Source organism: Telmatherina bonti, assembly GCF_933228915.1.
Source record: "Telmatherina bonti genome assembly, chromosome: 12".
NCBI lineage: Eukaryota > Metazoa > Chordata > Actinopteri > Atheriniformes > Telmatherinidae > Telmatherina > Telmatherina bonti.
In genome coordinates, this window is record NC_136610.1 from 28,150,672 (window position 1) to 28,176,446 (window position 25,775).

At 40.3% G+C, this 25,775-nt stretch overlaps 1 protein-coding gene across 4 annotated transcripts; it reads left to right on the top strand.

Annotated features, from left to right (window-relative positions):
* The first annotated feature begins 121 nt into the window (after window positions 1-121).
* On the top strand, window positions 122-25,197 carry kdm3b (lysine (K)-specific demethylase 3B). 4 transcript variants are annotated; one of them, XM_079250456.1, is made up of 25 exons: window positions 122-590; window positions 7,291-7,455; window positions 8,060-8,173; window positions 9,115-9,220; window positions 11,750-11,874; window positions 11,991-12,050; window positions 12,359-13,054; window positions 13,169-14,342; window positions 14,437-14,653; window positions 14,762-14,976; window positions 15,168-15,320; window positions 15,522-15,629; window positions 15,713-15,840; window positions 15,937-16,237; window positions 16,325-16,578; window positions 16,793-17,065; window positions 17,182-17,353; window positions 17,441-17,531; window positions 18,681-18,811; window positions 19,054-19,173; window positions 19,552-19,575; window positions 21,856-21,995; window positions 22,143-22,319; window positions 22,465-22,599; window positions 24,322-25,197. In XM_079250456.1, the coding sequence occupies exons 1-25, from the start codon at window positions 381-383 to the stop codon at window positions 24,400-24,402; spliced, it is 5,370 nt and encodes a 1,789-aa protein (XP_079106582.1). In that variant the 5' UTR covers window positions 122-380; the 3' UTR covers window positions 24,403-25,197. The 4 variants fall into 4 exon arrangements, with proteins under 4 accessions (XP_079106582.1, XP_079106583.1, XP_079106584.1 ...); XM_079250457.1 differs by having other exon boundaries at window positions 15,940-16,237; XM_079250458.1 differs by lacking the exon at window positions 19,552-19,575.
* Window positions 25,198-25,775: the final 578 nt, after the last annotated feature.

A 25,775-nucleotide genomic window follows, 5' to 3' on the forward strand; every position in this document is an offset into this window, starting at 1 on the left:
TGTCACACAAGTCGGCCACTAGAGGTCGCTGTTTCCACACGTTTCTGTGTCTCCGCAGTGCTGCCAGTTTACTAGGAGGAGTGCGTTTGATTGTTGCAGAGCTCAATGGCGGACAGAGCAGGATAGTCGCCTTAACGCCGAGGACAAAAACCTTTCGACTGGGTGAATTCCTGATGCGACTCAGTCCGCCTCCGCATGTCCCGGGGTGCAGTGGCTGAAACGGGATCGATTCTGCATCGACATTACTAAAAAACAAAAACCTCTGCAGCTGTTTTCTATTCGTCTCTTAACATTTGCTTTCTTCGGTTCCCAACCCGAGCGGAGAAGTTACACTGTTCATGGTGGATCATTAGAGGCAGCAACTAGCTTGTGAGCAAACCATGGATGACTCTCTCGAATTGATCGGGAAGCGTCTGTTTTTGCTCCTTGATGACGGCAGGTCTCCAAATGGATCCGAACCGGAGCGGGCTGTCTGGGCCCGGAAATGGATACGAGGAACGGTGCGGGCAGTGAGCGTCATGGGCCTGGCCGCCCCGGAGGTTAGCGGAGGAGGGGAGGCGACAACAACAACCACTCCTGCAGGACTGACGGTCAGTATCTACGTGCAAGTGTTGCCGTCTTGCATAGCCATATGCCTATCGTTTTTCAACCATGTAACGTGTGGTAATTGTTAAGTGTGTTATTTTTAGCCCAGCCGAACTTTTTTTAAAAAAAAAAAAACTATTAATGTTAGTATATTTGTTGGTAGCTCCCGTTAGCTTGTGCACACATTAGCAAGCTGCCAGTCGCAAGCAGACAGGCGAAGCTAAACTCGAAACCGGGGATTTTCTGGCCTTTGCTTTGTTCGTCTTTTAGCTTCTTGACATCCAGCTTAAGCAATATTTTTCGTAAACTCGTAGCATTGACGATTATGTACACTCCAGCCATATGTAGTAAAACGTTCATAAAACTAGAATTAATCACCAAAAAGTTCTGAATTGCAGTAAAAGGTAACCAGTTCCCACTGTTAGCTGATTAGTGTAAAGGCCCTACAAGTTCATGCAGGGCGATACAAGAATCACTCTGACTTTATTATTGTTGTATACAGACGATGATATTCCAGTCAAACCTTGAATGAATGGAAATATTCTATGAAGCTTCAATACTGTGCAGGGCATATCTACTGGGACTTTTACAAGGAAACTGGGTGCTAAACGTTGACCTACATGAAGATTTGAACAAGTTTAAGCAATATTTTGTTAATATTGATTGTACACTTTGAATATACAGTTATTACTACTAGGCTCCTGCTGAATATCCTTGATTTGATCTTTTTGACCATTATACCTGGAGATGCATTAATATTCATGCCAGTAAAATGTAAACAAAGTAAAAGGATGTCTTGACAGAACTAATTAGCTATCCATAAGCTTATATTGCTTTTGTCTGAGAGCAAAACTTTCCAGAAAAATCTTAAATTTCTAATGAGGTTTGCATTTATATGAAGTTTTTATGATTTTTATTTATCTTAATGTGTTTTAATGTGACAAATTAAAAATAAACTTTACCAGTTTTTCTGCAGAATGTGCTAAAAAAAATTAAGTTATGTTGGGATTAATGAAACTCTGATATGATTAAGCATTCAAGAATTTTGTCTTCGTGTAGGTGAGTGAAGCTTATTAGGTAATACCAAAATGCATTAAATAAAAAAGCAAAACAAACGCATTTAAAAGTGTGAGGTTTTCTTTATGGAGCTTGAAAGCTGGATTGTTTGCTTCAGCATTACCAGCAAAAACCAGGTGAGTTTTGTCCCCTTTTTTCAAGTGATTGCTAGTGTGGTAAGTAAGGTAGATTGTCACAGGCTTGTTTATCAATCACTATACATTATCATTTCAGGGTAATCATTGATGTACCATGTCTTAATTTGTTCTTGAAGTGGCATTCTGACGTGGATTTACCCTCATTCTTCTGAACTTTGTACGCACCTTGTTCTTGGTGTGAATTAACAGACTAAATGTTGAAATAGCCTGTAAGAGACCAAAACACACAGAAGCTTGTGCACAAGTTTAACAAAATGACCAAGGCGTTTGTTTTATATAATCGCTTAAATGGTAGGAGACGTGTCAGGGTTCACCATAACCCAATAAAGTTGGATTTTATTTTCTGGATTGACTTGGACTTTTCAGCTTGCCACAATGCTTTCTTGACGTGTATACAAATAGATATTTCTATGTACCCATTGACTTTCCAAAGCTAAAAATAAGGAAAAGGTTTTTTTTTTAATAATTTTTTTTTTAATATTCTTCTTAAAATACTTTAAGAGTAATAGTAAACTCAGTGGTCTATTTTATTGCAGTGCCAGAGGTACATATGGTAATATGTAAGCTGATGATGTCATCTATAATATATTTAGGTAGTATTCTCTGAACAGAATTACCTATTGTTGTAAGTGAGAAACAAGAAAATCTAACCTTTTTCAGTTAAGATGAAATATAACTAAAATTCAGATTGAAAAAAAAAAACCCATTCATGACGAAACATGAATGCAGAAAATTAGATTCTACCGTGGATAGTTTTTACAGCTACTGTCTCAGACTCAGATGATAAAATGCTGTACATTTAAGATCTTTACCAACCCACAGTACTAAACAAAAAAATTGTATCCTTTCAAATCTTAAGACAATCACATTTTGCCAAATGCAAGATGGTGAAAACTAAAACGGCATGTAATCTAAGAAATGTTTGAATCAAACTCATTCAATTCAAATTTTACAATCCCTCTTTATAAATTTGCAGAGGAGAAAACAGAAGACTGAAAATCATTTAAACTGGAGCTTAAAGGTCTGAAGCAGCCTTTCTAAGCTCCAACATACTTCGACTGCTGTTACCACAAATGCTGTGTCGGTTTGAGAAAGCATCCTTTGGCTCTTTGAGCCCAAACCACATTAGTGTAAAATACTTAACGCAAGACAAAAATTCACTGTAGGCAATGTATGAACACATGGTAATGGGATGTAGCATCACCAGTGATCAAAGAGAAAACAGGCTCACCGGCTCTAAAGATCAATTCAAACCTCAGGCAAAGTAAAACCCTTCTGCTCCATTGGAGCCACTCACAATCCCTGTTGGAGTGTAAGTTTATAAGATGTACTTGTGCTAGAAAGTATTTAGCTTGAAAGTGAGCTGAACAAGTAAAAATATGTTTATAACAAGCTTTTGTCTTAACGTTATAGATTTTAATTTTAGCCATCTTGAACTGGTACCTTTTTATTTATGTTCATGAGCAAAGATCCAACAACATTGTTTTCAAAGTGTATTACCCCAAATTCAGCCTTGGTCCTTAATTTCAGCTGTTTCAAAAGTTGCTTTAGCAATCTCTACTGAGAACAGGATGCTACTGTGTGTATCTGAACCTTTAAATGTTCACGAGCAGTGCCTGTCCATGTCTACTGCATGCCCTTCTCACCCTTCTGTCACACCAAACACGAAAGCGCAGCGGCTTTGTAGTTGATCACCGCAACCCTAGTCGACGGGAGCGGTTTTGCCATGTGTTTTGTGGTGCATTTTTGAAGCATCCTAGAAACATTGGTGCTTTTTGCTTTGCTATTCTGTTTTTGCCACTTTGACACAGCAGAGCAGATCGTTCAGGCAGGATGTCATTGGAAGAAAAGCAAAGATCCGATTTTAGTAAAAGACTGCATGTCCAGATTTGGAATTCCACTTTACTCTGAAACCAGCATTTCATCATTACCAGCAGCACTGTCACCAAGCCATCAGGTGAGAGATGGTCTCACTTGATTCACACCCTGGACAACGAGGTGTTTATCTAGGAGGTGGAAAGTTGCGCTGTTTTGTGTTGTTTCAATGCCACGCATCCTTACTACAAAGAAATATAGAGCAAGGATGTAAGACCTTGTCGGACTTCCTAAATAACTTCTGTGCTGGTTTATTCTCTTTAGAGCTTGCAAGTCCCAAAACTGTTGAAGTGGCTCAATCGTTGCTTGATCAAGTGTAACAGATGTTTGCTCTGAAATGCTCCTGGAAGAATTGGGTGCCAGGTGGAAAGCTCACCCGAGCTGCTCTGAATGCTTCTGTGTCAGTGGAACCCCGAGGTCAGGGAGAGGATGCAACTTTCACTGATGCTTTTCACTGTGATTTTATAGGGCACACTTAGCTAGCCGTGGTCAGGTCAGTGGCAGTATCTGGTACTGGAGAGCTGTTATTGCCCTTCTTGGGGTGACAAAGGGAAAGTGCTCATTTGAGCATGCATTCGCGAAACAGTGGAAGAAGAAAATGAAAGAGGCGACAGACTTTTCCCAGTGTGAAGGGAACTCGAGGGATTGGGACTCAGCTGTGTGTAAGCAAAAGAAAGCCACTAATAAGTAAGGCTAACCAGAGAAAGAGGCTTTTATTTCCTAGGGAACATAAAGATTGGACTCTGGAGTGATGGAAGAAGGTCTGGGTTTCCAGATTAACCCTGTTCTAGTCTGTTGGGAGCATCAGGATAAAATGAGAGGCAGATGATATGATGCAGCCCTCAGTGCCTACTGTACAGGCCTGCGAAGGCAGTGCTATGATCTGGGGTTGCTGCTGTTGGTCAGGTCTTGGTTCAGCTACATTGTGTCCAGTGAATGTGGTCAGCTGACTACCTGAATGTACTGAATTAGCACTTTGTTCCATCGTTGGATTTTTTTTCTTCCCTGATGGCACAGACATATTCCAAGACGACAATACCAGAATTTGTCAAGTTCAAATCGAGAAATCAGTGACTCAGTGACCAAGAAACATAATTTTCACACATTGGCCACAACAGAGTCCAGACCTGAACCCTATGGACTGTCTGGGATAAACAGGGAAAACTTTGTGCAGTGGTCAAATTCTCCCATGATCAATACAAGATCTCAGTGAAAAATTAATACAGCACTGACTGGAAATAAATCTTGTGACATTGCAGAAGCTCATTGAAACAATGCCACATTGAATTTGTGCCATATGCAAAGCTAAAAGCAGTCTAATGAAATGAAAGTGTGTAACCTTTTTGTTTTGGAGAGGCAGTGTCTTTTCAGTTTAGAGCTTCATCTGCTGCTTTTAACAGACTGTAAAGGAAACGGTGATATTTATACAGTAATTTATGTAGCACGACATGCCTCCTGTGTGCTCCAGTCAGAGGTTCGCCTGCACCCCCTCCTTTGAGTTTCCAACCATCTTAAACACATCTTCAGCAAAACATTTCCTCCCATGAAGTAAACTGCAATTGTGCAAAAAGTCCAGACAAGACCAAACTGTCTGCACATTTTACTAAAAACTTCTGGCAGTGAAGTGAGAAAACAACATGTTAGTACATATAAAGTAAAGTATTTCAATGCCTTACTTTTCTGGTAAGGTTTTTCAGTGACTTTAATTTAGCCTGTGGTTGTGTTGACAATCTACCATTGTGCATGTGTGAGTTTGAAGTATGAAATTGATAAGAAGGCAGAGAACTGGTCACTGAACCTGCCAAGGTAAAAAAAACCATGATCGCCAACAATGATCCGTTTGAAGCCTTCAGCCAATGTTTGTTGTTTTAAATTTGTGTGTAGAGTTTTCAGCAATTGTTTTTTATCCATGTGTCTTAATGACTGACGGAAACAAATTTTATTTCCACCAATCCACGTGTGTCTGCGAACACCTGCCAAGTGTAGCTAATTGTGAAGGTGTAGCTTGTAACAACTGCGTATCAGCCAGTAAGACAGTCAACGCATAAAATGGAGTTTTTTGGGTGCACGTGTTGCCTCTTAGAAGAGAGACTGTTTACACAATGTCCATTAGTATTTAAAAAGAGGTCAATCAACGGTAGACACAATGGCATTATTCCTACCTATTCTTCCACAACAGACGCGTATCTTCTGGCATCATACCGTTCATTTAAGATGGCCTTTCTTTGCCTGATTCCTTTGCATGAACTATACGGGCATAAGACTGATTCCTACTGATATGGATTCACCCTGAATTGTCCTTTTATTGAGCTCTTAGAAGTACTGACATTACTCCCCACAGGCAAGCAGCACCTTGACTGTTCAGTAACAGTAATGTGGTCTTTTCTAACTATTTACAATTTCTTTTTTAGATTGTAAGGGATTTCCGTCTTACTTTGGAGGTTGAAAAGAATTTTTTATGGATTAGGGATGGGGTGTACATTTTTTTTTTAAATGTATGTAATCTCCTGCTATTTTCTTACCCATAATTGTATTTTGTTTTAAAGATTTGTTGTGCACAGTATTGTAAATAGTAATTACTCTCTTAATAACCTATTATATTTATGAGCTGCATCTGTGTATTGAGATCTGGTTGGTTATTAACAAAAACAATGAAAGAAAAAAAAAAAGACGACTTCCTATAGTCATTTAAATAGTGACCAAAATTCATGAGACTTGGAATAAGACAACTGGTGCAGTGAAGGAAAAACACATGCTAAGCTATGATGTGAATCTAATAAAGCAACTTTTTACTTCATTTTTTACTTTTTACTTTCATTTTCAAGTTTGGTGATTCAAAAATGACCACAAAAGCGAAAGACCTAGCTGCTCATATTCACGCTCCTGTTTGCATATTTACTTAAATCCCATTTAGTTATAATTGGTATAAATGATCAAGTATGACTGCAGGATGGGAAAATATTATCACCTGTAAAATTGGGCAGTTTTCTGTTCTGAAGAAGATGGAAATGATTAAAGCTGCTCTTAAAACTGAAAGAATTTCAAAGTTAATAAAAAAAAAAAAAAACCTGTTTCAAATATTTTTATGGTTTTTTTTTTTTTTGCCTGAACCATTTAACAGTTTTTATTGTCACTTAATTGTTTACATTTCTTCCCCTCCTGCAAAACAGAAATTTCTTAATTTGTTATAAAATTATACCTAAATAAAATGTTTTGTAAAGTAGTGTCATGGAAAGGAGTTTTTTTGGTCAAAATAGTCTGATCTAGCTGGCTAAAAGACCTGAGATTGTCAACACAGCTGTAGCAGTCCTGCCTCATCTGCAGCGACATTAATAACAGATAACTTGTCCTCCACAAGACTCTGGCCACACTGTCACCGCTTTGCCTCGGTGTCCACAGCACAGCTGGGCTGCCAGAAATCGCCTTTTCTAAAGTTCAGTTCTTGCTTTAAACTGTGCTTTCTACAGAGACAGAAATATTATAAAACCAAATGTTTATATGCATTTTCCTCTTTTACTGTATTTATAATAAACTTACAATAGTTGCTTGAATTTCTGGTCTTCTGTAAAAGTCATGTTCAGTATGTAATGGTGTGACTCTTTCTGTCTCATTCCAGGTGTTTCTGGAGTTCGAAAACACAGTGCAGCGATGTTCTTGGGTACAGGTGTATGATGAGCTAGTAAAGGCTGTGCTGATTGAAGACTCCATTGTTTGGGCCAGCCGTACTGATGGTACCGGGACAGCGGGAGCTCCAGCGTCGGCCACAGCCTGGCCTGCTCTGGTACGTGCACAGTTGGTCAGCACTATCAGGGAAAACCCAGTTTTTGATCATTGTCCTGTTACACAGTTTGTACCTGTCAGAAATGTCCTTCAGCATCCTGTAATTAAAAATAAAAGCCGGTAACTGGCTCTAAACTCCTGATTTCTTGTTCTTGGACAGGAGTATGCTATAGGTGGGGATTAGTTGCAACCAGTAAAACTGACAGTGATTTCCAATAAAGTTTTGGAAATTATTGTTTCAACATGTGTGCTTGGTGGCACAATTAGGCAACTAAGTTTGACCAGTGATCCCCACAGTGTTACCGTTGATCTGTCAGTTCAGTGGACTAAAAGCAGTACATGTAATCTAATTCAGTTAAAATAGTAATGACCTGGAACCTTAATTTTCTTACTGCTCAACTCAGATGACACTACCAGTCACGTTCCCATTAAATCCAATGGGAAAACTGTCCAAACTTTTGAATCGTGCTGTACATTGAATTAAATAAATCATTTACATGCAATACTATGTGGTGTAGAATGACAATTTTCTGTTTTAATGTTCCTCTTCTGTTGTTGAACTGTTTGTTTCTCCTTGATGACTTTTGCTTGTCAATGCTCTGCAGGCTTTCCGCTCTCTAGTGGACAGAGTGGGTTTAGGTTCCCTCGTTCCTGTGGAGTACTTTGGAAGCAAGAAATTTGAGTTTCTGCCTGATAACAAAACGGTCCAGAGGTTTGAGGTGTGCAGCTTTATTCTTTCATTCTTTTTTTCCAAAATCAGTTTCTGGTTCTTCTTTCATGTGATTTCCTTAGTTTGGAATTTTATTGTTTTATATGTTGGCAATGAAATTTCTTGATTTCTGACTATCAGACAGGAAATTTCTCATTACTTTGAATTTATTTATCTATTTGGTTTTTTTTTTTTAGGGGGTTTTGTGTTTTGTGTTGTTTTTTTTTCCAGTGACATAGACCTTTTTAAACTGGTCAAAGTAAAACTTATTTCAATGCTGCTCATTAAGACTAAACTTTAGTCAAAGGTTCATATGTTTTGTTTTGTTTTTTTACACAAAGGAACAGCAACAAAACTGTGGCATCATCTCACCAAAATTTCTTTTGACTTAAAGACAACATTTGCGTCGTGAATGTATGATAATCTCCCACAGACAAAGTTAAAAGTGACAGGATGTCTTGCACATTTTTGCAAAGTTTGCAGTGTCCAATCATCTGGGCATCAGCGCTTCATAACCTGATTACTCTCTTGTGCATTTATGCTGCGACAAGGACAATTCAACAATTAAATGGCCAGCTCAAACACTGTAGCTCAGTTCAACTGTGTTTCATTGTAATAAGTGGGTGTGTGTTTTAACAAGGGGATCTAAACTGAATCAACATATATTTTTAGATTGTTTTATCATCTTGTCCTACTTACAAGCTTATCCTCTGGGAGCATGTTGTGGTTCTCAGGGTACTGAGGGTAAACACACTACTAGTAGTGGAAAAGTATTTACTTGGTTTATTTTGGCAGGATCTTCTGCTTTTGAAAAACCTGCTCGGTTGCACTGTTTTGTTTTGTTTTATTTATTTTTGATGTAAACCAGCAACTTGTGTTTGTATGTTTTGTTGTACATAACCACTCTTCCACTACCACTATGTCAGGACTGTGATTTGTGTTCTTTTGCAGGTTGAAAAAGACATAAGACACCCTTTGCTGTTGGAGCAGCCCTCTCTGCAGGCTGCCATCTCCAGCTGGCGTACTGACTTTGAACTGCAGGAAATCTTCAGGAAGGGTAAGGCTCAGTCTGCAGCAGTTTGTCTGTTTTTTTATTTCTTTTTCTCACGTGATTACACCTAAAGTTTAATTTAATTTGCTCTTAAGGTCTAATTTAGGCATATCATCAAATTATAAATCTCGTATACAGGCGGCTGAAATGGGTTTCCTCCGCAGGGTGGCTGGGCTCTCCCTTAGAGATAGGGTGAGGAGCTCCGTCATCCGGGAGGGGCTCAGAGTAGAGCCGCTGCTCCTCCGCATCGAGAGGAACCAGTTGAGGTGGCTCAGGCATCTGGTTAGGATGCCTCCTGGACGCCTCCCTGGTGAGGTGTTCCAGGCACATCCCTCTGGGAGGAGACCCCAGGGAAGACCCAGGACACGCTGGAGGGATTATATCTCTCGGCTGGCCTGGGAACGCCTCGGGATCCCCCCCCGCAGAGTTGGCAAATGTGGCTGGGGAGAGGGAAGTCTGGGCATCCCTGCTTAGGCTGCTGCCCCCGCGACCCGACCCTGGATAAGCGGCACGAAGACGAGACGATCAAATTATAAAAACAAAGTATTGAAGTCATAGATTTGTTTTGAAATGCTGAAGTGTGGCATGATTTATTAATGTAGTTCACGGATGGGCAGCTGAGGTCCTCGAGAGCTGCAGTCCTGCAAGTGTTAGGAGTTTCCCTGCTGCAACACACCTGAGTCAAATCAATGGCTAATTAGCTGACGATTGCAGAGTTTTATATCAAGCTCTGCACCAGCTTGCTAATGACCTGATGTGTGTCAGGTGTGTTGGAGCATGGAAAGTCCCAACGCTTGCAGGACTGCGGCCCTCGAGGATCGGAGTTGCCCACCCCTGGCGTAGTTGTTGGTCCGCCAGCTACTTGAACTGCTTAGCTTGCATTTAGTCCCATAGATATTTGGAAAAGGCTTCAGTTTGAATTCAGATAATGTATGCAGCATTAACGTGATGGAAATACCATTTTAAATAAATAATAAGTATCAAGTGGGTCCTGTAGCTGCATTTACTGTTTTAAGATGTCATATTCCACAAGAAGTGGGAACTTTTTTCTTGATATCAAGGCTGCAAGAACAAAAGAAAAAAATTTTATTTGTCTGGTCAGTTCATACTCAACATGGATCTCTGCCATGTGGAGGTGTGCTTTTATGTGAAATGAACCTGATAAACTCATATTTCTCGTGAAACCTGATCTGTGGCAAGGCAGGTTGTGTGTACAGCTAGGTCTGTAAATTTAAATACCATGTGTTGATCAACTGTTTTATTAAAACGATCCCTTTAACCTGCATCAGCAAAACTGCAGAAGTATTGACCCAATGCGTCTCAGAGCCCCAAAAAAAACCTTCTGCCAGCCTGACGTGTCGAGAACAGACTTCAACCACATCCATGAGGAGAACATTACGTAATTTTCTTCTCATGGCCTTGAAAACAAGAAAAATGGACTCTTCTTGCGCTGTGAATAGCAAGCTTTAGGGTTTAATGTTTGTCTTTTGCTCTTTATTTGATGTTACCCACATCCGAGCTATACAACCTACAATTCAACATCTTTGAGTGTGTGAAGTCTCACAATTTGATGGATACTGATGCACAGATAGGTAAAGATGGAAACATCTAGGTTATCGCAGCAAAAACATGACGTCTGTGAAGAGAATACTGTAAAAAAAAAAAAAAAAAAGTATCATTGTGATGTCCAGAGAAAGAGCAAAGCATGACCTGAAACTTATCACATCACATGTCAGACATTGTGTTGACTCTTGAAAAGCTCGGCCATGTATGGCAGTCAGCATTTCCACATTTTGACGATGCTTTATAACTAGGGGTGGGAAAACCGAATCAAAAAACCGCTAAGACTTTTTGCTTCACAATTTTAAAATGCATTTTTTTAAATGAATAAAAATAATCCATTATAATTTCTTTGTCATTTTTATTGTTTTTATTGATCTTTTACCTGTCTTCTTGGGCATTTTAGCAGCAGAATGATGGTCTGGCTACTGTGTTGTTTTTTTCCTCATTGAAATCAAGAAAATGATGAGCAAAAAAAAAAAAAAGTTTTATACATAGTTTGAGGATCACAATTTAAATCAAATCGGCACCCAAAAAAATCGGAATCGAATTGAATTGGGCCAAAAGCATATTCATAATGCACATGTTGACATTTTGATTTTTTTAGCGAACAACATACCTTAGCCAAACAAACACAAGAGCATTAAGACAAACTTGTAAAGTTTTGATAAACAGATTGTAAAAGTATACTATGGCAGTCTGTTGAATAACTTTAACTTTACACCTTTTAATTGACAGCTGGAGCTGTGAGTGATGACACAGAAGCATGTTGAATAGCTTCAGCATCTTTTGTACACATATCATGAGTTTTTTATGACTGTTGAGTTTAGAGTCGACCACAAAAAAAGAGTCTGCATATGATTTAATTACAGGGAATTTGTACAATTAATATGATCTCATTATCTGTTCCACATCCTGAATACGTAACTTAAATCTGAGTTAAATTAATTCTTTTCTCCTTGTTTTTCCTATCAGGTTCATACACCATTCAGGGACGCAGGGTTCGTGTTTATCAGCCGGAGTTTGAAGAGTGCTGGGCCTCGGGGCTGGTCTCACAGCACAACCCTATCTCGCATATTATGGAGATTACGTTGGATAAGGTGACATTTATATTTCATGTAAATGTATTTTGCCATTAAGTGTGAAAAAGAAAATTGTATAATTAATGTTTTTTTCTTTTTGTTTTCTTGTTTGTTTTTTGTCCTTTTTGCTGTAGGGAGAAGAAATTCAAGTGGTTGATCCTCGTGTGATTCATGTTGTGTTAACAGAAGAGGAGGTAATGTTGTCATTGAAATTAAACTCTTTATCAGCTTTGTATGGTGTCCGTAGTATATAAACTATGCCCTCTAGTGTTTATTGCAAATAAATGTCTTTGTGCACGGAAACCATATTTTCGTCAAAGAAGAGACTAATTTTGTTGCTGAAGTTCACATAATTTCAAGAAAGCAAAGGCTCATCTTAATTTTACTCTTGTTATGTTTGTGCTTTGAAGCAGATTAAGTTAAGCAACATAATGTATTGTCAGATGCAGATTCATAAAAACAGTAAATACCTATGATTTTTCCCTTCGGTTCTCCCTCTTAGCTTGGTAAGAATGGGCGACGGAAGAAGGACAGCGAGACAGTGAAAGGAGATGGTGCACGCCGGCGTAGAACTGCATCAGAGGGTGAGGATGACTTAAACTTGAAACGGTTTAAAGGTGCAGGAGATTCTGAAACAGATGGACAAAACTATGAGGACGCCAACAAAACTCCTGTGGAAGGGATGGGAATCTGGGTTGGAGACTCTGAGAGAGTCAGCAGCACAACCAATAATGGGAGCTCTTTAGAGAGAACCTCTCCTCAGGGGAGGGTGTCATCCCCAAACACAAATTCCTCACTGCAGATGGACCCATCAGACACTACTGCTCGTTTTCTCACCCACGTCAAAGAAAATGGTCGCACCGTCTCTACACAAGGAGCAGCAGACTCTACCACTACCATCTCTCACACACCCACCCCTCCTCCCCTCAAACCAGCCCCCTCTCCGTTCTCCACCACTTTGTTTCCGTCACTTGGCCAGATGCCAGTCTTGGTACCTGGAGCTCCAGCCCCAAAGGTCTCCCCATCCCCCCAACCAGACAGAGAGGAGGCCTGCCAGTCAGCTTACTCTAAAACAGCTGCTCTTGTCTCCCCGGGGCCCGTCACCATTTCTTGGTCACAAGACAGTGGCCCCAGTGTGGCCCTGTCTGCATCTGTGGGTTTCAGCTCTAAAGCTCCCAGCTGGGGAAGCCAGACTGAGGTAAGACAATTAGCTTTTTTTTCCTGTTTGTTTGGTTTTTGTCAGTGGCCATGGAAACAAACAAATTAGGTTTGTTAGTAATATCACTAAACTTGACATTGTATTACTTTTCAGGGCTCTAAAACGGCACCAGGTTTTCGTTTGTCCCAAGCTGTGCCCACTGCTCCTGTATTTGGAGATGTTAACTCTCAAACCAATGGAGCTCCCATCACTACCACAGCCTCCCAGGATACTCCCAAGCCTTATGGTTTTGGCTTTAGTGGAGCCAAGAATGAGACTCTGACTAAGAAAGACCCAAACCTGTTTTTTCAGTGCATGAACCAGAATACTGGCCCCAGCCCAAGCTCAACAGCTGGTCAGACCCAGTCCAAAGGCACAAATTATTTTACTGCAGTGTCTCAAAGTCTCAATAAAGAGCCTCCAAGCCTTGTCAAGCCAGCAGCCTCCACTGAAGGGCTGAAAAAGCCTGAGCAGCCCAAAGTGCCTGAGGCTCATCCAGCAGGAAATGGTGTGTTCAACAAGCCAGCCTTCCAGGGTGGTTCTCCTGGAGCACGGAGTCCGAGCTTGTCTGTTGGAGGTCTTGGTGTAGCCTCTGGAGCCCAAAGTGCTACTAACAAGAATGATAATAATGTAACTTCGGTAGCAGGCTTAGGGCTGCAGTGTAGCTCGAATTCCTCACTAAGCCACCAGAACATTTTTTTGCAGGCTTCCAAAGAGTCTGCTAATCCATTTCTGGCATATGGGGATAAAACTGCCCACACATCTTTTGTCGGCCTCACTGGGACTGAGCCACAGACTTTGGGTGCAACAGTAGACAGCAGGTCTAACCTATTCACTATGGCAGAGCCATCTAAGGGGATTCTGTCCTCCACTTTTCCAGCATTCCCAGCTGCTGGTTCAGTCAGCTCTTCCCCTTCTCCCGCACCGTGTCAGACATCACAGAGTGAGGGAACTGTATCAAAAGAAGAAGTCGAAGAGATGCCCACATCAACCTCAAGCTGTCCCATGTTTGGAAATACTACATCTGGTGGAATGGAGGAAGTGTCTGTGTCCTTTGATCAGAACCAGTCTCAGAAGTTTAGCCTCGAAGACAGAGGCCAGTCATCTAAGCACGACTCTGATTCCAGCAGCAACAGCGACTTGTCAGACCTTAGTGAGAATGAGGAAGGTCTTGAGAAAGGTCAACTCCCTGGAGGACCTCCTCATCATTCAAAAGATGGAGCCATTTTGCCAAAATCTAAAGTCCAAGGGGCTCCTAAGAGCCGCCCACGTAATAAGCCTTTCAAAGGTGAGTCTCTTCTATTTTTATAAACTTATAATTTTTTCTTTTTCCAGGGGATGAAGTAGATTGATGATGAAATTGAAACTGTCATCCCTTTCAGTGGGCCAGTCAGTATTAAAAGATCAGAGCAAAGTGCGACGTCTGAAGCAGTCTGGTGAGTCCTTTCTCCAGGACGGCTCCTGTATCAGTGTGGCCCCCCACTTGCACAAGTGCCGTGAATGCCGACTGGAGCGTTACCGTAAATATAGATCTACAGACGACGAAAGTGATGAAGATGACGACCCAAATGTGGCCTGTCGTTTCTTCCACTTCAGAAGGTACAAATTATTTACATTTGTGGTGCGTGTTTGCATCGGTGCCTCGGAGAAAGCCAGGAACAGTCTGTCTGTTACTGAATATTTTTATTATCCTCTGTCTGTAACCAGGTTGGCCTTCACTCGTAAAGGTATACTGCGTGTGGAAGGTTTCCTAAGTCCTCAGCAGAGCGATTCCATGGCTATGGGTCTCTGGTTACCTGCACCAGCTATCCAAGAGGGCCTTGATCTTGATACATCCAAGTACATCCTGGCCAATGTAGGAGACCAGTTCTGTCAATTGGTCATGTCGGAAAAGGAGGCCATGATGATGGTGGAGCCACACCGTGAGTATAAATATCTTTTAGTTTGTTTTTAACCTTTTATTTATTCAGAAAGATCAATTAAGAACCAGTTCTTATTAGAATTACAGAGACGGCAGTAGAAACATACATAAGACTTCACCTGAGCCCCTTTTATATGTATGTATATGGGGTGTCTTCCATGTCTGTAATGCTATTTTTCTACTGACTCTCAGAGAAAGTAGCATGGAAACGTGCTGTCCGAGGTGTCAGAGAAATGTGCGATGTATGTGAGACGACCTTGTTCAACATCCACTGGGTGTGTCGCAAATGTGGCTTTGGAGTATGCCTCGACTGCTATCGGCTCCGCAGAAACAGGCCAAGGGAAGGTAAGCTGTCACAGTAAGAGGAACTTCAGCATGACTGCTGTCTGCTCTGCATAAATGTTCACTCTACAGTGTGGACTAAATTGTTTCATCTTATTGCATATTCTTCACAAAACAGAATTGTGATCAGAAGATGCACTGGGGTGTTGTTGGTTTGTTTGAGAAAGTGGGGAAAAATGCAACTCATTTTAAGCTTTTCTTCAGATGTAGATGAAACTCCAGAGGATGAGGTTTTCTCTTGGTTAAAGTGTGCCAAAGGCCAACCCCATGAGCCACAAAACCTCATGCCCACGCAAATTATACCTGGAACAGGTAAAATACACATCATGACATTAAATGAAGATTTAGACGTAAATATGATCTCATATGATTTTAATTAACTTTTCCCCCTTCAGCTCTTTATAACATAGGTGACATGGTGCACGCTGCAAGAGGCAAGTGGGGTATAAAAGCCAACTGTCCCTGTGCCAATCGACATGCCAAGCCTCTAGTACGGCCTGCTGCCCCCAATGGCATTTCACAGGTAGCGTTTTGCCACACTGGTGTTTTTACTCTGGGCTGCATTTTTTAAATGGTTAAACTTAAAGGCTCTGCTGTCTTATTTTTTTGCTTGCTTCAGCAGTCAACAACAAGCAGTGGGGGTGGCCTTGCAGTTGCAGCCTCTAGTACTGGCATTACTCCAAAATCAGAGACAGAAACATCAATGGTCAAAACAGAAACTACACAAACAGCAGCACCTTCAGACAGTGGGGGTGGGGAAAATGTGGCCAGTACCAGTAACTGTACCAGTGTTACATCTTCCCCCTCTAATGTCACCCAGTCCTCTTCCAAGGACTCACGGTCATCAGGAGAGGGCAACAGCTCTGCTCTGCACTGGCTGGCAGACTTGGCAACACAGAAAGCCAAGGATGACACTAAGGGTAAGCAGGAAAAATGAAATGAGTCTCAGTGCTAAAGACTGTTTATATCTTGTTCAGATTTAAAGTTGCGTCGTCATTTTCTTCCAGAATCCGGCTCACTTCGTTCCATGATGAATCGGGAAAGTCGGCCTCCCTTCGGCCTGGACTCACTTAGTGCCCTGTCAAAGCCTTCTGCTTCCAGCCCTAAGCTGTTTAACAGCTTGTTACTGGGCCCCACCATGTCCCAGTCAAAACCAGAAGGGTCCAGTCTTCGGGACCTGCTCAACTCTGGACCAGGAAAACTCCCACAGGGCCCTGGAGAAAGTGGGGTACCATTCCCCTCTGTTTTCACCTCAACAAGTGTATGTTTCACACTAGTCCATTGCTTTTTTGTTTATTTTATCTATATTTAAATCTTCCAAAATGAATAAACATTAAACAGCTTAAGTTTCATTTCTGCCATCTACTGGTTATGTAAGAATATTTAATTTACAAATGACAGGATTTAAACAAGTGAAAAAATGAAGGTTACAAGTACATAGTTGTGTAACTAAGACTCAACCTTTGGTCATTTAGAGCGACAAAATGAAGAGCAGCCTACCAAACTTCCTGGATCATATCATCGCCTCAGTTGTGGAGACCAAGAAAGCCGAAGGCCGTCGCTCTGGGGCTTCTGAAGCTGGCGAACTTGCTGTGTTGGGGACTCGTAAAGATGGAGTGATGGGTCTTAGCGTTTTGGAACCACATACCTCTCACTCCTGGCTCTGTGATGGGCGACTCCTTTGCCTACAGGATCCCAGCAACAGCAACAACTGGAAGATATTCAGAGAATGCTGGAAGCAGGGACAGGTAAGTTTCACGAGTAGTGTAGCTCAGTGTTTCCACGTGAATGTGGAGTGGTTGTGGATTCTGTCAGCGGGTGGATTTATGAGACCCAACTCTGATCATCTCTTCCTTGTTTCCAGCCTGTTTTGGTGTCGGGTATTCATAAACGCCTGAAATCTGAATTATGGCGACCTGAGGCCTTCAGTGAGGAGTTTGGAGATCAGGATGTAGACCTGGTCAACTGTAGAAATTGTACTATTATTTCTGACGTAAAAGTGCGAGATTTCTGGGACGGCTTTCAAGTCATCTCCAGTGAGTACACAACCTGTTTTCACCTAATTGAACTGTTACTGTTTTGACGTCCGCTGAATACATCAAGTGTATTTTGTGTGATTGCAGAGCGACTGCAAGATAACGAAGGTAGGCCCATGGTTTTGAAATTAAAGGACTGGCCTCCTGGTGAAGACTTCAGGGACATGATGCCTACAAGGTGAGGAACTCCAGAGTGATTTCTTTGTCACCAAAAGGATTTGAATCACATTTTCCATTTGTCTTTGGCAATATTACTGCAAATTATGACAATATTTAGAGACACATTGTCTCAATTCTGCTTTCTTTATACATGTATATTTATTGCTATTTATTATTGATATTTATAGCTTTGTTTTTCATAACTTTGGCTGTTTTTTGCCTTCTTAACAATATTTGCCCAAAAATTGGAACATTTTCTTTAAATTAAATGGATTTTAGGCAAAGTAAGTAGACGCAGGCATTGATATTGTAAATGCAACTTCTAGTAATGTTTGGACAAATGCATTAAATTGCATTTCAATTCAAAACAGTTGGAAAAAACAGAGAAAATATCCCTGGTCAAAACTGAACAGACTTAATGTTAGGGTCATTTTAAGTAGCTTACTTTAACTAACAGCTCCAGCTGTTCTGTAATTAAGAATAGACTATGTGTTTCAGAACTTTTTAATGTTTTTGTCTACACTCTTCATTAATAAGCATTAATATGTGATGGTAAACTAGGGTGGGATCAGCCACTGGCAACTGTGCCTTTAATTTTCCGTCTGCGCATGGAGCAGAGGTGATCATCTCCTCCTTTGCTTGCAGCTCAGAGCTGGGTGTTGTGTGAGGACCGAGTCTGTTGTATGCTATTTTGGACAGGGGAGGGGCCTGTGGCAGCCCCACCGCTCATTAAGAGTAAACAATGTGTGCTTTCACGCTAGTCTCCAATAATACCCAAAAAAGTCACCAGATTTATCACTAGTCTTTTAATACAGTTGCTTGAGGAGTCTGGGAACTTGCTTAATATAGCACGAAAATTGCAAAGTGTCATCCGAACTCTGATGTGTGCGCCTGATAAGGGATTTTTCAACCAGGAAATCGTACACTTGCGAATTTCACGTAGTTCGAAAACTGAACAAATGCGTTTATCTTTTGGTTTAAATTTGATTTTATTTGTAATGAATTAATCTGAATTAGCACTTTATAAACCCACTCAAAAATTTTACCTAATATAATAGCAATAATATTTTTGACATGTAATTTGTAAGACAGTTTTATCAGAAACTTGTTGTTTTTTCTGTAGTTCAGAATTATTTTTAAGGGTTTTCTTTCAATGCTGCTCTTCCAGGTTTGATGATTTAATGGATAACCTCCCCCTGCCTGAGTACACGAAAAGAGACGGTCGTCTAAACCTTGCTTCCCGCCTTCCCAACTTTTTTGTGCGTCCTGACCTTGGACCAAAGATGTACAACGCCTATGGTAAGAGGGATTATTACCAATTGAAGTTCAATTCCTCCAGTGTGTAGACAAGAGGGTTCGGCTCCCTCCCCGGGCTGGAAAACATGAAACATGGCAGCCGTCTGCTCTCTAGTAAATCTACAGATGGTTAAAATGAAGGACCTAATTTTTGAATCGCAATTGATAAAGTAAAAATTGTTATATATCCGTTTTTCTTCTCTCATCTCTTGGAATATTTTGCTTTTCATTTAATTTACCTGCAGGTTTAATCTCAACTGAAGACAGGAAGGTGGGAACCACGAATCTCCATCTGGATGTGTCCGATGCCGTCAACGTCATGGTTTATGTCGGAATACCTTGTGGAGAAGACAACCATGAGGAAGGTCAGTAGACTCAAACACTTTGTCTTCCTGTCTCACAAACTCACACTGACACAAATGTAATATGCACCTAAGGACTAATTGAAAAGCTAAATGTTATAAAAAATCAAAGCTAATGTCCTGAGATTGTAAAATATTTGTATCCACAGCAGTTGTTGGATTTTCCTTCTCATGCCAAATAACCTTTATTGTGTTTATTTTCTGTGATGTAAGTAAGTAACTTAGTGAAAACAGTTGACGTCACTAACCCACTCATAAGCTATTACTCCCTGTGGATTTTATCATAACTTTGGCTAAAACTACTTTGGTTAGGCTTATAGTTGGAGAGACCCTCCAGTGGGTCTCACCAATTTACATTGTGACAAAATTTCTCCTTTACAGAGGCAGAAATCTCTGGACGGCAAGGTCTGTAGACTTTCAGTTGTATCACTTGAGTAGCATGTCCTTCTTCTTGACTAACTCCCCTTCTTCACTCCTGCGCTCCATCCTTCTGTTGCTATGTGTGCAGCAGGGGCCAGAGCACCGGGACCTATCCCTCAGTGTGTACTGCTGTATTGTATGTCTTTTATCCTGCTCTAGATTTAAATGCAACCTTCAATAAGCATATTCTTCCTGTTGTTACTCTGGGGATTACTCTCTTATTCCTCTGTGTAGGCTTAACATTTTGGTTAAGATGGTCTTGTTTGCATCAATTTGAATTCTGTGAATTGACAAATGTGCAGATGTTATGTAGCTTTTTCACTGAGGCTTTCCTCATTTCCTGTTTGCCATGGGTGCACTGTGCTCTGGTCCTCAGTCTTGGGAGTGAAGTTTGAATGAAGGGCATCTAGATAGTGGGCATCCCTATTCCCCACGCAGACTTCCTTTCACTCACTACAGTGACTAAAACACCCACAAAAACAACAGAGGGGTGTTGTTAGGATTTTTCTTTTCTTTTTTTAAAGACAAGTGCTTTTTATCTGATAGTCCTTTAGATAAATACAAAAATCAAACGCTCATTATGCTCTTTTCTTACTTATCATTGGTTATTTGTTTAATGTACTGTCCTAAACATCTTAACCTAATCGTTTTAATGGTTATTAGCAGCCAAGTACTTAAACCAAATTAGTACAAATCCTTGGTACTCATTCCGGTACAAACCAGGACAGCAGTAGGTGGACTCACATCATGCATCACGAGTCTGTCCTCCTCTTACAACCACACACACCACATTTAAATGCACACTTACTTTTAACCCAGAAACTCAACTTAAGCTGTGAAAGAATAATCTGTGAAAGAATAATCTGTGAGTGACCAGACCTTTTTTTTTTTTTTATGTCTGCTCTACAACACCCCCAGGAAGAATAGCTGAAGCTCGCTGCTGCAAGCGAATGGGCATCCAAATAACATTTAATTAAAACTGAACACATTTGTGCAAGTTATTAATATGGAAACACATGGTTAGGCTGGGCAGTAAAACTTTGACAGTTAACAACCTCAGGCTTGTTGGGAACAAAGCTTTACTCAACCTTAAATATCACTTATGAGTGTTTTTCTGTGGATCTTTCTGAAGCTCTTTAGTAAAGAAGCTAGTGGAGTGTAACACAGCTGTTTCTGCAGCAGTACAGATCAACACTAGGCTGTGTTGTGAATGTTGTGTTTATAGATGTGGTTGTGCAGTCTGTAAATTGTCTCTTTTTACCTCTGTGGTTCTCAACTGGTCTGGCCATATTATCTGTATTTATCAATATCATCTTTGTACAAAATTCATTGACTTGTTAGAAATGTTGTCACTAAGCAATGAATGAAGATGTGTAGGGGTCAGCTGTGTGCTACAGTTTCCTTCATGTCTTCTTTTTCCTTTTAATCGTTTTTCTACTTTTAATAAAATCTATCATGTCTAAATGTGCAAAAGAAAAAATAGTTTCAGTTTGGCCCACCAGAGACAGTCCCGTGTGTTTTTTATAACAACTTACTGAGGACTAATGTACCACCAAACGTGACTTTTTTCCTTAAAGCCGTCATCACAGTCAGTAAAAAGTGGTGTTGAAGTAACTTCATGTTTCAGAAATGTTCTGCTATGATATGAGAACTTTTTCCCTCTTGGAAGCTTAAAAGAAAATGTTGTTTTTAATCTTTTACAGGACACTGTCACATTTTTTAAAACATCAGACCTACTTTGCCTACACAAATGCTCCCCCAATCTCCCATCGCTCCCCATCACTTTGCTTGCTGCACCATACTTTGGTGCGAGTTCTTTGTGGCCAGACCGTGAACACATTATGCTTTTTCATATCAGCCACACCGTGCAGTTGGAAACTGCATCCTTAGAGATGCTTTTAGAGATGAGTGGACTTCAGAGTCCAATTCACTTAACTGAACACACATTACTGGGACATGGACCACCAGTTGAGAACTACAAATCCGCATCATTCTTGTCTAAACAGTATTGTGGATGGACATTAACTTATTTAGGAATGACCGATGAGAAACTTTTATTTATTGTAGTAAATCACTTACCCAGATGACAGAGCAGACTCTTGGATGGGGGTAAAAATGTTGAAGAAACAACCAGCCACAGATCAGAATCTTGACTTTTATATGAAGAAGAAACACAGCTAAAATGTGTAGTCATAGCGCCTTTACTGATGACTATTTTGTATCCTGTATCTTTGTGCTTTGTTTGCTTATCTTTCTGGTCATCAGAGGTCATGACCACCATTGAGGAGGGGGATGTGGATGAAATGACAAAGAGAAGGGTGCATGAAGGAAAGGAGAAACCTGGAGCTCTCTGGCACATCTATGCTGCGAAGGATGCGGAGAAGATCCGAGAGTTGCTCCGCAAGGTCAGCAGCCTGTAGATTTCTGTGTTTGAGTCCTCTTGAACAAAATGTTGTCAAGACCCCTCAGAGAGCTGACATCGTCATCACTGAATCATTCAGATACACAAGAACCCTTCTTATATGTGTTTATACTTATTTTAATTGCTTCAGGTGGGAGAGGAGCAAGGTCAAGAGAACCCTCCAGACCACGACCCGATTCATGACCAGAGCTGGTACTTGGATCAGGTGCTCCGCCGCCGGCTTTACGAAGAATATGGCGTCCAAGGCTGGGCCATTGTACAGTTCTTAGGAGATGCTGTGTTTATCCCTGCTGGAGCCCCACACCAGGTCAGACATGCTGCATGCTGTGAAGAATAGATGTGTGTGTGTGTGTGTGTGTGTGTGTGTGTACGTGTACGTGTACGTGTACGTGTACGTGTACGTGTAGACATGTGTATGTGTTTCCTTTCATAAACATGTACTCTCCTCTCAGGTACACAACCTGTACAGCTGTATTAAGGTGGCTGAGGACTTTGTGTCCCCTGAGCATGTGAGGCACTGTTTCAGACTGACACAGGAGTTCAGACATCTGTCTACAACTCATACAAACCATGAAGACAAGCTACAGGTTGGTGTGCTTTTGCCATTTGTACAAACATTTCGATGGTTTCTGTTTTGCCTTGTGTGTTTGGCCAGAAAGGTATTTCCTTTAACTATGGATCGAACATGAGAGTGCAACCAAAACTTTTTGTGCGATTGACTTTTTTTTCCTGATGTTCTCTACCAACACTGGAGGAGGAGAAATACTCCAGCTGCTCCTTGTTGGACCACCAATGTGTCCATATTCTGGTAGAGTTTTAATAAGCTCTGACATTTTTGTGACATTACACTATATGATTGGCTGAATGTAGGGTAGAAGATCATGGTTGGCCCTGACAACTTATGGAAATAGCTTTTCAGTGAAGCAAGATTGTAGTTCTTCGTAGGATTCATGGATGACCTGTACTAAAAAAAACAAAAACAAAAAACAATCATTACCTGTCAAAGGAGACTTACTGCAGCCTGACCATCACCTCTGAAACTCTAAAGAGCAGAAAGGCTACCATTCAGAAAGCATAAATAAACTACAAAATTAATATAAATAAGTAACAGTGTGATGTACCATGAATATTAGTGACAAATACATAAATTTATATTTGCAACGCTTATTCCCACTTAAACCAGATATTTTACATAAACTGTAAATGAATGTAGTGTTTCCTGCTGCATTAGATGAACAGTAGTATTACTACCAGGGTGAGTGCCACTTGGTATTTTAAACACAGTTTGTAATATGTTGACAAGTTGCCATGAAATATCTACTGATAAATAAGAGACCCTAAGCATCTTGTTGCACTCATATGGAGCGCAGTTTAGTGTGACGTCATCGGCAGGCGTAGACCAAGCAGATCCGACTTCCCGAGCACATCTGGTACCTCCTTTCCAAAGCAATTTAGTGCTATGCAGCGCTTGAAAAAAATGAAAAGGCTGCATCTGTTTCCAGTGAAGCATTAGACTGAAAAAGTACTGTCTGCCACACATGGCCAGAAAACGAGAGCAGCCTCCATCAGACCTGAGTGTTTGAGCCGCAGATGGAGGCTGAACTGATGAAGATCTGTGGAAAATTTTTTGTTGTGGTCAAGTAAACTATTCAAGGGAGAGAATTATGAAAAAACCCCAGATATGTGTCCTTTTGAGCTGCTATAACTGTGCCATATAAAACCAGCCAGAGGGAGTGCAATTCAAGTCTGAGTAGATAATTATCACTAAAAAAAAATTAAATGTAAATCTGGAGAAATAAATTAGCCAGAAGCAGCGCAGCCTCACAGTCCATTTGAAATATTTTGGTTTATTCAGTCCAGTGAAGCTTGCAGGTTTACTTGTTTAAATAATGTTGTTTCTACTAAATGTGCGCTTCACATAAAGGTAAACATTTTCCTAAACATCATTATAGTTGAAATAACCACCAGTCTATGGGTAGGGATCAAAAATCAGCTATTTAAATGAGGTGTTGAGTGATACTGGAAATTGGCGTGCAACCTCAGAGTTTTTGCTGTTGCAAACAAATTCAAAGGTCAGATGCAATCAATGCAAAACGTTTTGAGCCTTCTGGTTACAATGAATAAAATTAAATGAAAAATACTTTATTTATCCCAGAAATAAATTTATTTATTGCTCACGTTTCAATTTCCAATACAGATGTGACTAAAATGTTTTTGAGCACAGGTGGCTACAGGTATTTTACAGAGGAGCATTCTCTGTGTGCAGATGTCTCAAAAGACTAACTTTTGTTTTGTTTTTTTCCAATCAGGTGAAGAACATCATCTATCATGCAGTGAAGGATGCTGTCGGGACATTGAAGGCCCATGAGTCTAAGCTAACACGCCCTTAGTCTGTCTCCCCAAACAACCAGCTGCTGAAGACCACTCCACTACGTACATGCAGAACACATCACACCTACATGAGTACAAGCTACAGCGTGTAGAGTACAAAGATGGTGTCGGTTGTTTGGGGAAGTCAAAGTTTGGGTTTTGGTGAAGAGCATTTCGTTTGGGAAGGGACAAAACAGGGAGGGGGGGTAACCGATGCTTCGATAAAGGAAGTCCTTTATCGCTGTTACACAGTACGCTCAAACTTGTCTAGTTGTTTTCAAATTTTTTTCTTTTTTGATTAACATTGTATTTAAGGTCAGTGTGTTCTGTTGTTTTCATTGTATATGTAAGATGTGAGAGGAAGGGAGGTAAACGCTGACGTGCCTTTCAAGCAGAGGTTCAGCAATGACATAAACAACTGAGTAAATGTGAGTAATGGGCTAACTTTCCTATTTTGATGACATGGATATTTTTCTTCAATAGCAGCAATGTTGACCTGTTTTTTGTAGATTTCATTTTTTTGTTCAAGTTTTTAAACAGCTGATTGTTTCTGCCCTCTGTGGCTGAAATGAATTTGAAAGCAGCCAGTCAAGGGAAGCAGACCAAAGTTTTGTATTTTTAGTTTTCTTATTTCTCTTTTAGAGTAAGAAATCCTTTTTTTTTTTTTTCTTTTTTTTTTACACAGAAAGGTAATGAGTTTCAGAGAGGGCAGTTTGATTTTTTTTTTTTTTAACAGAACTACTGGCCATTAACATTGTATCAATATGATCTTAGCAGTCTGTTTGATTTTTTTCACAATAAAGTTTGCAAAAATGTCTGTTTCTAGCTCATTTTTCTCTGCAAAGTCTTTTTTATTTACACAGTGTTTATGAGATGAGGACATATTCAAATGGTTTAAGGGCACTTGTAGGTTTGAATGAGCTCATATTTGGACATTTATTGTGAAATTAGACTGAAACAGTACATTATTAAATAATTTTATACAAAAAAATTACCACAAAAAAACATGTTTTTCTTTGGTCAATGATTTCTTCTTTTAATAATTCCTGTTGGTGTTGTGGTATATATCCTTGGGAGTCTTTAAAACTTGCTGGGATCATCCATCTTTTGGTGGACCAACAAAATATTCCTCAGAAATGTGCCAAAATCCCCTGCAACATCCTCCTGTTGCTAAATATTTGTGTTTTACTGATTAGTGTGTGTGCCAATCACAGATGTATGCTTGTTTGATAGACATAATAAAATTTTGGTGTGAATGGTGAGCTTATATCTCCAGAATCTGGAACCTAACTTCAAGATGACCATGCTTGTCCTTACAGATACTGTATATAGGCCATTATTGGCAAGGCCGGATTATCCAATGGGAATTATGGGCACAGGCCCAAGGGCCCAC

Excerpts from the sequence above, each read along its gene's own strand:
- kdm3b (XM_079250456.1), top strand. The coding sequence starts at position 381 with ATGGATGACTCTCTCGAATTGATCGGGAAGCGTCTGTTTTTGCTCCTT. Across the intron at positions 15,841-15,936 it reads CCCCCAATGGCATTTCACAG|CAGTCAACAACAAGCAGTGG; the intron begins GTAGCGTTTTGC and ends TGCTTGCTTCAG. Across the intron at positions 19,576-21,855 it reads AGAAATCTCTGGACGGCAAG|AGGTCATGACCACCATTGAG; the intron begins GTCTGTAGACTT and ends TCTGGTCATCAG.